This window comes from Xiphophorus hellerii, chromosome 11 (genome assembly GCF_003331165.1).
Source record: "Xiphophorus hellerii strain 12219 chromosome 11, Xiphophorus_hellerii-4.1, whole genome shotgun sequence".
NCBI lineage: Eukaryota > Metazoa > Chordata > Actinopteri > Cyprinodontiformes > Poeciliidae > Xiphophorus > Xiphophorus hellerii.
The window spans coordinates 22,517,413-22,531,805 of NC_045682.1; the positions used below are offsets into that span (position 1 = coordinate 22,517,413).

At 38.9% G+C, this 14,393-nt stretch overlaps 1 protein-coding gene across 1 annotated transcript in view; it reads left to right on the forward strand.

Annotated features, from left to right (window-relative positions):
- The window catches only part of dchs1b (dachsous cadherin-related 1b), a 93,798-nt gene extending 79,787 nt beyond the window's left edge, over nucleotides 1–14,011 (forward strand). Inside the window, exons 15-29 of the mRNA XM_032576163.1 lie at nucleotides 429–668; nucleotides 2,093–2,218; nucleotides 2,324–2,533; nucleotides 3,418–3,674; nucleotides 3,765–3,971; nucleotides 4,058–4,454; nucleotides 4,549–4,662; nucleotides 4,776–4,987; nucleotides 5,120–5,271; nucleotides 5,984–6,114; nucleotides 6,219–6,505; nucleotides 7,333–7,474; nucleotides 7,562–7,733; nucleotides 8,540–8,949; nucleotides 9,030–14,011. Of these exons, the coding sequence (XP_032432054.1) occupies nucleotides 429–668; nucleotides 2,093–2,218; nucleotides 2,324–2,533; nucleotides 3,418–3,674; nucleotides 3,765–3,971; nucleotides 4,058–4,454; nucleotides 4,549–4,662; nucleotides 4,776–4,987; nucleotides 5,120–5,271; nucleotides 5,984–6,114; nucleotides 6,219–6,505; nucleotides 7,333–7,474; nucleotides 7,562–7,733; nucleotides 8,540–8,949; nucleotides 9,030–11,074 (5,102 nt within the window). The 3' untranslated portion in view covers nucleotides 11,075–14,011. The remainder of the gene's footprint in view (nucleotides 1–428; nucleotides 669–2,092; nucleotides 2,219–2,323; nucleotides 2,534–3,417; nucleotides 3,675–3,764; nucleotides 3,972–4,057; nucleotides 4,455–4,548; nucleotides 4,663–4,775; nucleotides 4,988–5,119; nucleotides 5,272–5,983; nucleotides 6,115–6,218; nucleotides 6,506–7,332; nucleotides 7,475–7,561; nucleotides 7,734–8,539; nucleotides 8,950–9,029) is intronic.
- The last annotated feature ends 382 nt before the right edge of the window (nucleotides 14,012–14,393 follow it).

Genomic DNA, 14,393 nt, shown 5'->3' on the forward strand with positions numbered 1-14,393 from the left:
TAAATTACACATCTCTCAGGCACTAAAGCTAAACTTTGCACAATTCTCTGTAAAGTACAAACACACAAATGCAAACATGTATTTCATATTTCCTCTCACTTTGGCTGACCCTTCTTTTAGTTGGTGGGATTGCAGTAGGGCTGAGGGATGGAGACAGAAAAGCGAGGAAAGTAACTGAGCCCAGTCTCTGAGCACTCAGGTTGTAATTCACAGATCTATGTGAATTAAAGTGATTCACATAAGTTACACACATTCACACACCAGCTGGTGCCTTGCAGATTTAAAGATGAGATTTGAAAGCAACTTAAAAGTGTGTAAATTAAATAGCAATTTCAGTGGAAAATCTGTTAAGGTTATAAAACTTTAAGGTAAAGTAATACTTTTTAAAGAGTTCCAATAAACTATTTTATACATTCTTTCTGTTGCAGGCTCCCTCTCTATCCTTAAAGCCCTGGACCGGGAAGAGCAGGAGGTCTTCAATCTAACTGTCGTAGCAGAGGATCATGGGGTACCGCAGCTCTCCACCTCCCAGGTGTTGTGTGTGCAGGTTATTGATGTGAACGACGAAGCGCCGGTGTTTCATCAGGCTGAGTTCGAGGCCCAAATAATGGAAAATCGAGGACCAGGAACCACTGTATATACTATAACGGCCACAGATCGAGATCAAGGTTTGCTGAAAGAGAGTCTATGATAAAAATAAAGCTGGTTGACTTATTAATAGGTTCTGACTTTTTAATGGGCTAGACATAGCTCATTAAAACTATCTTTGCTACTATCCTGTAGCAAAGATAGTTTGCATATTCATAAATACTGAGAGAAAAGTGTTGAGTTACTCAAATGTTGCAGTTACAGGAGCTTATAGGCCTTGAAAAAATTATTTGCATCCCATCTTTTGTGATGCCACATGAAATGTTTTTGTATTCAGCCCACCACTGAGTTAGTTAGAGACAACGTGAACTGCTGAAATTTAACGGCTGAACTTCTTTTATGCTATATTTCTACCTTGCATATCTAGAAACTCTTTTATATATATATAATTCTACCTAAGAGAATAGATCAAGCTCAGTCAGATTGGATGGAGAGTGTCAGTGAGCAGCATTTCTCAAGTCTTGCCAAGAATTCTCAACTAGATTTATGTGTGGACTTTGACTGAACCATTCTAAAACAGAATATGGTTTGCTCTAAACCAGATATGTCAAGCTCAATTTCCACATGGCATATCCAGCTTGCAACAGAATTGTGTCCTTCCCACAACATAATTTTATATCTCTATTCTTAACCCACCAGTGGAATACATAATGCCACACCAATCAAACTATGGATTCTTTAATACACCACGACAGCAAGCTTGCGGTTCAAGTAGATGCAAATAGGGCACCTCCACAAATCTTGATGGAGCTTGCAGAAAGCAGAAATGGAATGTCAGCTCACTCAAGGCAAAGTATGACTCCTTGGGTTCTGCACAGTTTCTGCTCTTCATTCCAGAGACATTGTTGCAGCTCCGACTAGTACATGCGTGTGTAAGGAACTGTTCTCAGATGATGGTGTTTTGGTGACATTTTTTGAGCTGCAGCACAATAAAAACACCAAACATCTGGCTCCAAACATTGATGAACTTGTGGCAAAAACAATGCCAAATATCTGGCAAAAAATGGCTATTACTGTTGCGTGTGTTCCATTTTTTCTGCTAAATTGCATGTTTTCACCTCTCTGTTATATATTGTGCTATTGCTTTTATGTATTTTTTTCTAAACTTTTGGTCCTTTCTGTGAAAGAGTTTAAAACGCCTGGTCTTCATTTCATTGGAGCTCAGACTGATTAATGTTATTGTCCAGCTGAAAGGAAGTCTTTTACAGCCTCTAGCAGGTTTTATTCTAGGATTTCGCTGTATTTAGCTCCATCCAACCCAACAACTTTAATCAGCTTCCCGGATCAGAATGAAGCTGTGCCAATCATATTTTCGAATTATAGATTCAAAGCCGTACTTCTCACCTGTCAGCTGTAGCCTGTATTCCTTGATTTTCATACTGTTTGTTCACTAATGTTTCATGTTTCCATAAATAATTCATTTGTTTTGTTGTTTTCATAACAGGTTCTAATGGTCATATAACATATGGAGGTGTTACAGAAGATGGTTTTGTCATAAATCCTTTGACAGGAGTCATCACCACCACAAAGGAACTTGACACAGAGGTTCAGGATCATTACACACTCACTGGTAATCAAAACATGTTATTTTACACAACTGAACATGCTCTATTAGGTAGAAAAGCTCCCTGGTTTGTGTATCAGCATAAACTGTCAGCTGACAATTTCTCATCAGTGTATGCCAGAGATGGAGGACTTCCTGCAAATTTTGCCAAAGCTGTGGTCCGTGTGGAGGTCCAGGATGTGAACGACAACATTCCTATATTTGCAAAGTCGTTGTATGAACTCGAGGTGCCAGAAAACCAGGATCCCGTAGAGCTTTGCTTTATCAAGGCCACAGATCCAGACTCTGGTCCTGGTGGAGAACTCGAATACAGAATTGCAGGTGAGAGATAGCATTTTGTTTTTAATCTTAGACAGTGGTTTATATTATTTGTTTTTGTTATCGGGTTAATTTCTGTATGTTTCTTCAGATCATGCATAATGGTGTTTCAGAATGTGTCCAAACAATGCTTTTTATTTTGAGGTTTTTCCATGCTTGAAAGGACCTGGCAATTTTTTAAAATTTGATATACAGTATCTATGTAATCAGCCCCATTTGGACTGCTGTAATGACACTGACTCACCTTCCAGTAATAACGCAACTTAAATGTCTGTTGATGCATGTTCAACATAATACAAAAGAACATTCTAGAAGTACTTTTTGTCATTAAGTGGCCAGTGTGCTGACAACATCCAGTTTTGATTTTACAGTATTAAATAATATTTTAAAAATAATTACATCTGCCCAGAATGGATTATACAGAAACCTATGTCACAGATTACATTAACAATATAATCAGTAACAACATAATTCAGTTGCTTTATACTGCTATCATTTTCAAAATAAATAAATAAATAAATAAAAGTGTAGCTGGAGCTCGAGCAATTGTTTATATACTAATATGCCCAGTGGTGTTTAATGTAATTTAAATTTTAATTCTTGTGTACATGGTACTTCCAAATGAACTATCCCTAATAATTTTTTCATTAGTTTGAAAGCAAAATAAACAATCCCTGTGCACCTATATCATCAGAGATATGGTGATATCTTTTGTTTGAGATGCACATAATTCCATTTCATCTGGCTTTTGTAATTACTGTGCTCCCTACATGTTCAAGAGACTTTTATTGTGACCACAAACTTGCTTGGATTACTTAATTATTAAAAGATCAAGGGTCCATGAAACACAAGACTTTGCTGATGTTTTTCCTCTATCATCATTGTAGCGGGAGACTTTGACGGAGCCTTCCAACTCCACCCTAGCACGGGAGCTCTGTCCACCTCACGCGGACTTGACAGGGAGACAATTGCGGAATATAACTTGGAGGTGGTGGCCAAGGACCGAGGGAGTCCTCCTCTCAGTGCTACTGCCACAGTTAGAGTGAAAGTGTTAGATGTCAATGACAATAGCCCGGTTTTTAAAAGAAACAGCTATAACACGGAGGTCTCTGAGGATGCTGCAGAGGGTTTTCAAGTTCTGCAAGTAAGACAGATGTTTAAAAAAATAATCAGAGCTTCAAATGAGCACTCAGTTTATTAACATATTGCTGAATAATTTATCCTTCTTTTCCAGGTGTCGGCAACAGATGCTGATGATGATCTTAATGGGAAGATCCTGTATTTTCTTAGCCAGGAGGCACATGGAGCGTTCACAGTCGATGAAGAGAGTGGTCGTATCACCACGTCAGCACCTTTGGATCGGGAAAAATTGGCATCATACAGCTTTCAGGTGTTTGCTGTGGACCTTTCTCCTGCTATGCCCAAGAACTCTTCTGCTCAGGTAAAAACATTGGTGCTGATGGTGACCAGTTGCTACACTCACACAATGATTTTATCTTTTTAACTTATGGGACATTTACCCAACAGGTGATGGTCACCATTCTTGATGTCAATGACAATGCTCCCTTCTTCATACAAGACCCGTTGATCATCGAAGTTTCCAACAGGCGTTCCCAGCGTGTTTTAGCCACTATGAAGGCTGAGGATAAGGACTTTGGTGCCAACGGTTCTGTCTTTTATCGCTTTGCCACATCTGTGAAGGGCTTCAGCATCAATTCACTGACTGGGGAGATCCAGGCCACTGAACCGCTAAGAGACCTTACTCAGGCTCAAAGGACCTTGATAGTGGAGGCCATGGACCAAGGGAGCCCAGCACAGTCCGCACAAGGAGTGGTGGTAATTTTTGTAAAGGAAGTGGAGTACAATGGCATTCGATTCTCAAGGAATGCTCGAGATGTCAGCATACAGGAAAATGCTGCAAAAGGTTGGGGAGCATTGTTTGGAATCAGGGACTTGAATTGTTTGTCAGTTTCTCTAATCTCACAGTAAGTAATATTGTTTCTGATTCACAATTCTAGGCACAGCAGTGGCTCAGACTCAGGCTCAGTATCCTGATGGCACACATATGGGGATCAGCTATAGTCTTTTTAGTGGGAACAAAAAGCAGGCTTTCAGTATCAGCTCCTCAACAGGTGAGATTATCCAGTTTGCTTGAAAACTATTAGTGTATAAAGCTGTCCCAGTTTGAGAATCTTCCCCATCAGTCTTGTTAACAGATATTTTCTTTTCACCATCTGTCCTGTAGGTGAAATTTGGGTGCAGAGCTCCCAGGGACTAGATTTTGAGGACAGTCCCCGACTCCGTCTTGTTGTGAAAGCTGAAACTGTGTCCTCCACATCATTCATGGCTATTAATTTGGTGCTTCAGGATGTCAATGACAACCTTCCTCGCTTCCAGTTGCAGAATTATGTTGCCTACATGAAAGAGGCACAAGGATATGAAATGCCAATTATACAGGTGTCTAAAAGTCATTAACGTTGACTTTACATTACTAACTCTTACTATCAGTATTAAACCCACTGACAGTTCTAGAGGTAAAATGAACATGTTTTGGGTTTTTTAAAATTCCCTCCTCAATTCTTTTCCTAGGTGGTAGCCGAGGATGTGGATCAAGGGCAAAATGGTCAGGTGACCTACTCCATCCAGTCATCAAGCATGAGCGGCCTGTTTAAGATCGACCCGATGACAGGAAGCATCACGACAGCTGCCATCATGGACCGGGAGATCTTTACAAAAACCAAGTGAGGATAAATCATTAGTCCTGATAAACATGCACAAAAACAATTAACATACATCTTTGCAGAATACATATTAGTGCTGCACAATATATTGAATATTAATTCAAAAAACATTATAAGTGTTTGTAATATCACAAAAGACTCCTTGTAAGTACATGGAGTTTTTAGTTGTTCCTTTTCTTGTTTTTCACCCTTCAAGTTGTTAGACTTCGGTAGACTTAGGTGTGTTGCTAGTTTGTTGTCGCTATTTCCGGACTAGTAAAGTTGAACAGATATGTAAAATCCTTAAACTGCATGTTTTGTTGTGTTTCTCATTTTAAGAAATGACTGAAAGAAATTTGTTTCAATATGAATCTACTGTATATGTAGCCCTTCATGAATCAGAAGATTATGGAGTACTTGCTAAAAGTTTTGAGACACTCCAAAAAGATGCTTTCATTATATTTTCATTTGAATTTTTAGTGGTTGGGCTAATTGTAAGAAATGATTTGTTGTTGTGAAATGAAGAAATTTCTTCAGGGAAATATATTTTAGCAATGTTTAATGTGAGGTTATGCTACTGCAATAAAATATGATTTTTATTTTAAGAGCTGTTACACAGCCTAACCATAATGACTTGATTGGGTGCTTTATATGTACATATTCATGTTCTCTTCCTATTATATATTTTGATATCCATAATATCTTTGTAAAAAAAAAAATTCCCAACTCACAGGCTAGTAGTTACTGCAACAGACAGAGGAAGTCCAAGACTGGCTGGTTCAGCTACACTGACAGTGATAATTGTTGATCAGAATGACAACAGTCCTACTATCCCCTTACCTCAGGAGGTTCACATTCCAGAAAGTGAGTATTTTTAACGTTTAAACAATATCTGTTTCATGTTCATCATGAACTGTTAAGTACAACAAACATTTATGTCTCATTTTCTTAATACCCTTTCTTGTCAGATACATTAATCGGCACAGAGATCACTCTCGTGACGGGCAACGACGTTGACTCCAGTCCTGCCCTGTCCTACTCCTTGCAGCTTGACCCAACAGCTTTAGGAAAATTTGGGATTCACCGTTACAGTGGGGGTGTATCACTCACTGGCCTGCTGGACTTTGAAGAGAAAACATGGTACACCCTAACCGTGAGAGCCACAGACAGCCAGCACCAAACTGAGGCAAACATTACAATTGTCGTGGAGGATATTAACGACAATGCACCTACATTCACCCAAGATCTCTATCAGGTAGGATGACCTATAAAGAAGGGAAATAAAATTTCCTTTTTTTTTTTTTTTTTACTGTTGTATGAATGTAAACTCATTGAAATCATTGTTTTTTAATGTGCACAATAAATTACATCTGCATTAGGAAATGCACGCAGTCATATTTTTCTTTTACATTTTTGACCTCTTCACACCTCTAAAGACTTGACACCATAATAAATTTTACACCAGAAATTGTCGCTGCAGCACACAGCTTTAAAACTGTTGTAAAAACATGCAGGCGCATTGCCTGTGTGCACACACTGTGGGCGATAAAAGTTAACTGCCTAATTTTAACTGGTGAAAAGTTGTAGAGATGAGCCTATATAAACTGTGTCAGGAAATTACCTCAACATTAGCACACTCTGAGGAAAAACAGGGACTGTGCTATGATATGTGCTTTTCCTCATCTGTGGGGCTACTGCCTGTTGCCCTTTTGACTTGGATTTAGAGGATTTATCACAGTATTTATGTAACTGGTTTCCCTTTTTTGCCCTGTGGTGTAACTGTTTCATTCACACTTCTTCACAAAAAGACAACAAATCAAATTATCCCAAAAAAACATTTTAACATGTTCACATTTTTTTCTGTTAGTAAAGGGAAAACTGGCATGTTTTGTTGAGTTGTTGTTTGAAAAGTCAATTTTTTAGATATTTGTATGCAACAAAAAGCTAGGGCTGTCAATTGATAAATACAATTTAAGTTTGAATTTGAGTAGTCAGTATGACTGGAAAGATGCTACATAAATTCAGTACATTTTCCAATTATTTGTTTACTGTTAATTAATTAATCAATTCTTAAACCTCCAGATTACCCTGCCTGAGCACACACCACCTGGAAGTGCAGTTATCACAGTAACAGCTACTGACAAGGACTCTGGAGATAATGGAAAGATCACCTACAGAGTGATGTCGTCCACTCAGGAGGGTTATTATATTAACCCCAACAATGGTAAGATTATCTACGTTTGGCAGTTTTCTATATTACTTGATCCTCACTGCATTTTTTTGCAGTGACTAGATTGCCTTTTCTGTCCAGGAACCTTGTTTATCAACCACCGAGCTGAGTTTGACCCTGAACGCCCAGCAGTAAACATTGTCATTGAAGCTCGAGATGGAGGCTCACCTCCACTCTTCACTCTTACTACAGTCCAAGTTCAAATATCTGATGTCAATGACAATTCTCCTGTGTTTCACCAGTCAGAGTACAGGTTAGTCAACATTTGTTTACAGGTGCATCTGAATAAATCAGGACATCATTGCAAAGTTAATTTATTTCAGCAGCACATAGAAAAAGCTATTATAGCTATTTCATATTATATAGATTCCATAAAAACAGAAAAATATATCTAAGTATTCATTTGTAGAATTTTTTGTTTTTGTTTTTGTTTTTTTGCTTAGTTAGGAAAAATCCAAATTCATCTTCTCAGAAAAGTATATTACATAAGACTAATAAAATATTTAAAAGAAAAAAGTTTGTTTATTGAAAAATACAGTATATTCACATATTGTAAAGTAAATGCAGTCAGTACTTGGTTGGGTTTGATTTTGCATTAATTAATACATGAATGCTGCATTGCATGAAGACAATCAGCCTGTGGCATTGCAAGGGTGTTCAAGAAGACCAACTTGTCCTAAAAGCAACTTTTAGCTCTTCTGCATGGTTTGGGTCTGTTGTCTTTTATCTTGCTCCTAACAATACCTAGAATATTTTTATTTTAATATTTTATTTATGTTTATGAGCTTTTCTGCTCAGACAAATGCAGTAATACTATGGTAAATGGCAGATAAGGCCATGGTTGATCTCAAGCACACTCATGAATGATATTTGTCTCACAATCCTCTCAAGGCTGTGGTTATCCTTGTTATATATGTCAATTTTTCTTTTTACCTGAATTACTGGAATAAATTAACTTTGTGGCAATATTCTAAATGATTCTGTTGTATTAGTAAACCTTGGAGCATGGTGGCATAGTCTCAGCATTAATTCTTGTATGTGATATTTTTCTGTATGCAGGGCTACAGTTTCTGAAGACGCCATCCCAGGGTCAACAGTTTTGACCTTTGAGGCCTTTGACAGTGACCTGTCACGAGAAAACTGTGGCTTTGACTTTGCCATTGCCAGCGGAAATGAAGGAAATGCATTTCAGATTGAGAGCAGCGTACGTTTCCTGGAAGGACGGGGCTTTCAGACAGTCGGAACTCTGCTATTGGCTGAGAGGCTTGACTTTGAAATCAAACCACTTTATAACCTCACTGTGGTGGTGTCAGACCGAGGTGTCCCCCAAAGGAGTTCTAATGTTGCTGCAATGATAACCATCACTGATGTTAATGACAACCCTCCAGTGTTCACTAGAGCAGAATATACTGTGTCACTCAGCGAGGGAGCGGCCTCTGGGACTGAGATTATACGACTGACTGCAACAGGTGGGCAAATGTTTTATATGCTTACCTAATTTAGTTACTGTCCCTTCTTTTTAATCTGCTTCTTCTGTTTCAATTTGCAGACCCAGACTCAACTCCCAATGCCGAAGTCCAATATACCATCAGCTCTGGAGATGAGGTGAACCTATTTTCCATTGACCAGTGGACTGGAGCCATTAAGCTTGAGCAAACACTTGACCGGGAACACCAATCTATGCACATTATCATTATTCAAGCCACAGATGGCAATGGCCATTTTGCACTAGCTCCAGTCATTGTTGAAGTAAAGGATGTAAACGACAACCATCCATTCTTTCCTGTGGATGTCCTAACAGCCAGTATTCAGGAAAACCAGCCAGCAAACTCAGCTGTGACTGTTCTCCATGCCATAGACCATGACACAGGGGTTTTTGGCCAACTGAAGTACTACATGGTGGAGAGGTCTGGAAAAGGAAAGGACAACTTTGTTGTGGACCAGAATTCAGGAGAAATTCGAAGTAAATTTACATTTGACTATGAAAAGATCAACTCCTTCAATTTTGAAGCCTTGGCTGTGGATTCAGGCAACCATTCGGCAACTGTAACCGTACAGGTGTTTGTCACAGGTGAAGATGAGTATGACCCACTGTTCACTTCCAGTGAATTGTCCTTCGAAGTGCCAGAGGGAGCCAAGAAAGGCCAGAGCATTGGCCAGGTTCAAGCACAGGATGAGGATGAAGGAGTGGATGGTGTGGTTCTCTACTCTATAACTTCCAACTCACCATATTTTGATGTAAACAAAACTACTGGTGTGATTTTTCTTAAGTTAGATAGTTCCAGCAGCAGCAGCGGTGGGTCAGGCCGGGCTAAACGGGAAACCAGGGTTATGACCCTGGATGTAAAAGCTCACAGTCCACTTGATGCCTCTCGTTCTACATCCACCCAGATCTCCATTGACGTCACTAATACCAACTTTGGCTTGGCTGCTGATGTAAACATACTGCTTATTATTATCATTGCTGTGTCTCTGGGAGTCATCATATTACTTGTAGTTTTGGCTGTGGTAGTTTTCCTTGTCAAGTCACACAGAAGGAAAAAAGGTCAAGATACAGAAGACAGGACTCTTGCATCAGGAACTGCCTTAAAGAAATTGGATGAATGCACCTCGGGACCTGGAGGAGACAATATTTACCACCAGACTTTGCCAGGTTATGTTGCTGATCAGGGAGGAGCTGGTGGTGGTCCCTACCCTAGAGGAGGCTCTTTGGACCCCTCTCATTCCAGTGGTAGAGGATCAGCTGAGGCAGCAGAGGATGATGAAATCCGAATGATTAATGAGTACCCTCGCGTTGCCTCTATTACCTCGTCCATGCAGGAACACATCTCAGCCAGAGGACCAGATTCTGGAATTCAGCAGGATGCTGACCAACTTTCGGACATATCCTGTGAACCTGCAGCTTTGGAGGGAAGCACGTGGTTCAAAGGAAAGAAACTGGGTGGCAGTCTGAGTGGGACCTTGCTTTCTGGCCAGCTCCCAGTCTACAGGGATGAAGGAGGTGGTTACCTAGGAGTAGGTCGTGGTTTAAATATTTCCCTCCCCAAGGATTATGCCTTCCCTGAGGATGGTAAACCATCAGTTGATGGTTCGCTCACTGCTATTGTTGCGAGTGATGAGGAGCTTCGTGGAAGCTATAACTGGGATTACCTGCTCAACTGGTGTCCTCAGTTCCAACCTCTCGCCAATGTCTTCACTGAGATTGCCCGACTAAAAGATGAAACCACTCAGCAAAATCAGAACCCTCGCCAACCCTTTCAACCCAAGCCCAAAATGGATCCCAAACCTAGAATTGACCCTCCTCCTCTCATCACATCAGTGGCTCACCCAGGGGCTATGACAGTGCCCCCTAAAGTCCCTGTAATTGGACGGACATTCCCCCACTTGTCCTCTCTTCGTAGGTCTCCTATTAGTCATGAAGGATCAATTTCCTCAGCAGCAATGTCGCCAAGCTTCTCTCCTTCCCTGTCACCTTTGGCTGCTCGGTCTCCAGCTGTTTCTCCATTTGGAGTCAACCAAGGGCCTTCTGCATCAATGATTAGCACCAGAGAGCCTTCACTTGAGCAAAGTCCTGATCATGAGATGAGAATATGATTGGCACTATTTACAGAGGGATTTAAGACTGATGTCATGACCAAAGCATGCAAGCCCTCTAAATGTTCTTTTGAAGAACATATACTTTTCTGGTATAACTGATTTCATCAAAAGAAAAAAACGTTTCACAAATGCGCTGATCAATTTTGGTTTCAAACATCTCTTGGACAAACACTGCACATTTACCTAGTTTAATACTTGGGTTTGTTATTCAGACACTTGTCAATGTTGTAGGAATACACAAAAGTGAAAACATGTCTGGTTTGACAAAACCAGCCAAACTCTTTTATTTTTTAAATTGACATAGGTCTCCATGAACTGAACAGGGTCAGGAGGTCGGTGTTTCCACTGACCAGCCCTTAAAGTCAGAGATCTCTTAGTGTGTAGATAGATAGATGTGCTGTTTTTCATGTTTACCTCACTGGCTGGCCAGAGAGCTAAGGACCCTCTCTTTGTGTCAATGAACGTTTTTACAAGTATTAAACTTGTGTTGTGGGTGCTTTTTAAAATGGCTTCTGGACATGAGCAGAGACACAGTGATGGACCCACAAAGGCATCACATAGTGGACAGAAATGGAGATTCCCTCCACGTCAAAGAACACTTGTTTTGATTTTATTTTTATATTTTTATATGAATATATGATTTCAGGTCTATTATTCTACATTGAGAGGTTATTGTTTTGTGTATTTGCATGTATGTATATTTGTATGTATCTCTTACATTTTTAGAGACTCTTGTGACAGTTGTGTAAGATTGGAAGATGTTTTTGTACAATTATTTATATGAAAATACAGACTTTCTGCCACAATTTGGCAACAGGAAACCAAGCACAGCTCAGTTTGATCTGTTTCTGACCTATTGTTACTCTCCGATTTCTTTTTGGGGTCAAGTTATTGATCAGCCCAACTCCAAAATAGAAGTCGAATGAAGATCATCAACATAAACTTAGCACAAAAAATAAGAAAATTTATGTTTTGTCTGTTTTTTTTGTTTTTGTTTTGGCTGTTGTTATAACAATGTTGTTTGTAAAGAAATCTTAGTGTGTAAAAGTCTGTTTGTTTCTTCTAAAGTGATGCCACAATTAAGCAGAAATGCGTACATTTTCCTTCTAAACATGGCACCTTTAAAAAAAATAAACAGGCTTTTAAACAAAATAAGATATTTTCCCAAACATCATTGTTACAAAATCTTGACAATTTTGTTATTTTTTAAGCTAAGTATATAAATCTCAGCTTCTCCAGTAATTCAGTATTATGTTGTGTGTGCTTGCACATAGTGGCACATTCCCACTGTCATTCAGGGACATCTGAATTTCCTGATCACCTATGTGTCTTTGAAAAAAGTGCTTCCTCAACGACAGTATTCACGGCCATTAGGCTATGAAGGTCTACATCTCAGCTTAATGAAAAGACAATGAACAAGCTGAGATTCTTAACTGAAAGAGTTTAAACATAAGAGGTTTTTTCCACAAAACAGTTCATTTGTTAGATTTGGGCAGGAGTGAAAGCTGTTTCCCGAATGTTTCCATGAAAAAACAAAAAGCAAAAATAAAAACAAAACTAAGAACTGTTTTTATAGTTCAAACCTCAAGCTGTCATGAGGTACATCATGACAATATTCTAATCCAGTACATGTTTGATTCTCTCCCTTCTGATTTCCTTTGTGAACAACAAAAGAGTGTTATTCACGAGTGACAATAGGACAGAGCAGTCCTATTGTCATGAAGAAAAGTGAAGCTTGACCTACTATTCTATGAATGTTTTGACCTTCACTTAAGGAAACCAGGTGGCTCAAATAACCTTACTTTGTAAAGAGGCTGGGTTTCTCCTGCAAAAAAGGTGAAAAACTTGATCATCACTGAGATCTAACATATCTAATCCGTTGCCATGAAAACTCTTGGCTGAAGTAGTTTGAGGATTTGGTCACAACGAGGAAACTAGGATTTTCCCCAGCCTAATTGGAGGAGTTAGCCAGAACTTGTTTAAGGTGGTGTATTACTTTCTGCCTGGGACACCTCATTATCCCCCAGAATGAGCTGGAAGAAGGATTTCTGGAAAATCCTTCTTCTCAGAAACAATATTTATTCAAGACATTTTTGATCAAAATCTGTAAAAGCCTGTTCATGATACATATGAAGCAAATTTTATATTGTTGAAAATTACCGCAGTCAACTGAATAGCTTTTTCTTACTGCTTAGAAGACAAATTTTGTTATGTCTATGTGAGTCTTTTCTCTAGACTCGCATAGATCATGCTACACTTACTTGTATTTATTTAACACGATTGTCAGTAACATCTCTTTAACTTCACTTCCAGACTCAACTCCCAGGTGTTGATACAGCAGTGTTTTTCAGGGTTGAAGATTGCACTTTGGCGTTCAAAGCAGAAAGATCCTATGTTAAGCAAGCTCTAACCCCAGCCTAGGACGGGAACTGCTTTGGTGGGAAAATCAAGTTGGAGAAATGTAACTCATGAGCCAAACAAATGGGAAGCAAAAGCCTCAGTCCCCAATGAATGTAAAAGATTTTGGCAAACAGTGCAGTGTTTGTGTCTGTTTTACTTTCAGGTTTAATGCATTTTGTGTTGGTGTTTCTTGCTGTAAGCCACATCAGGGGCTGTTTTTAACTCTTCATTTCCATTCAGACCATCTAACCAAATTGCATTTTCTGGATGTGCCGTTGTTTCCAAAATACGTTTTCTACCTCTGTTATTTGTTCATCATAACACTGCATGTTCTCTCATGCAAAGCAGAATGCTGTGGCTGACATGCTAAGACAATTTTATTACTGCTCAAAAACATTTGTGTTGGTAAGCTTCAATTTAAACATGGATGCCAGTGACTGATCAGTGGACAAATGGCCAAAAGAAATAACAATGAGACAAGTTGTACATGTATTTAAAGCAAATAATAAATTCCTACTGATCTCTTTTGACAAACTGGAGTCAGACTTCATCTTTGTAGAATATCCAAGTTTCTCTAGTAATCTAAGATTACTAGAGAAGAACTGTTACAAAAGTTAATCAGACTTAAAAGAAACAAAAGTAAAAAATAAGCTGCAAATATCTAGTGCATATATTAGGTCAAACTATGTGTGCATTTGTTATAGACATATTTTGAACTTACAAAATACATTTCTGAATAGAAGAAAATAGAATTTAAAAAGTAAATTCTTTGAAAATTAATAATTTTCACTGATAAATTAATCAATAACTAAAATAATTGCTGCCAAAATTGGTTAGAGTTGATAGGAAGATGGATGGAGAATCTGTGTAAAGACATAAAAAATACTCCTCAAACAAACCACATTAAATGTGACTG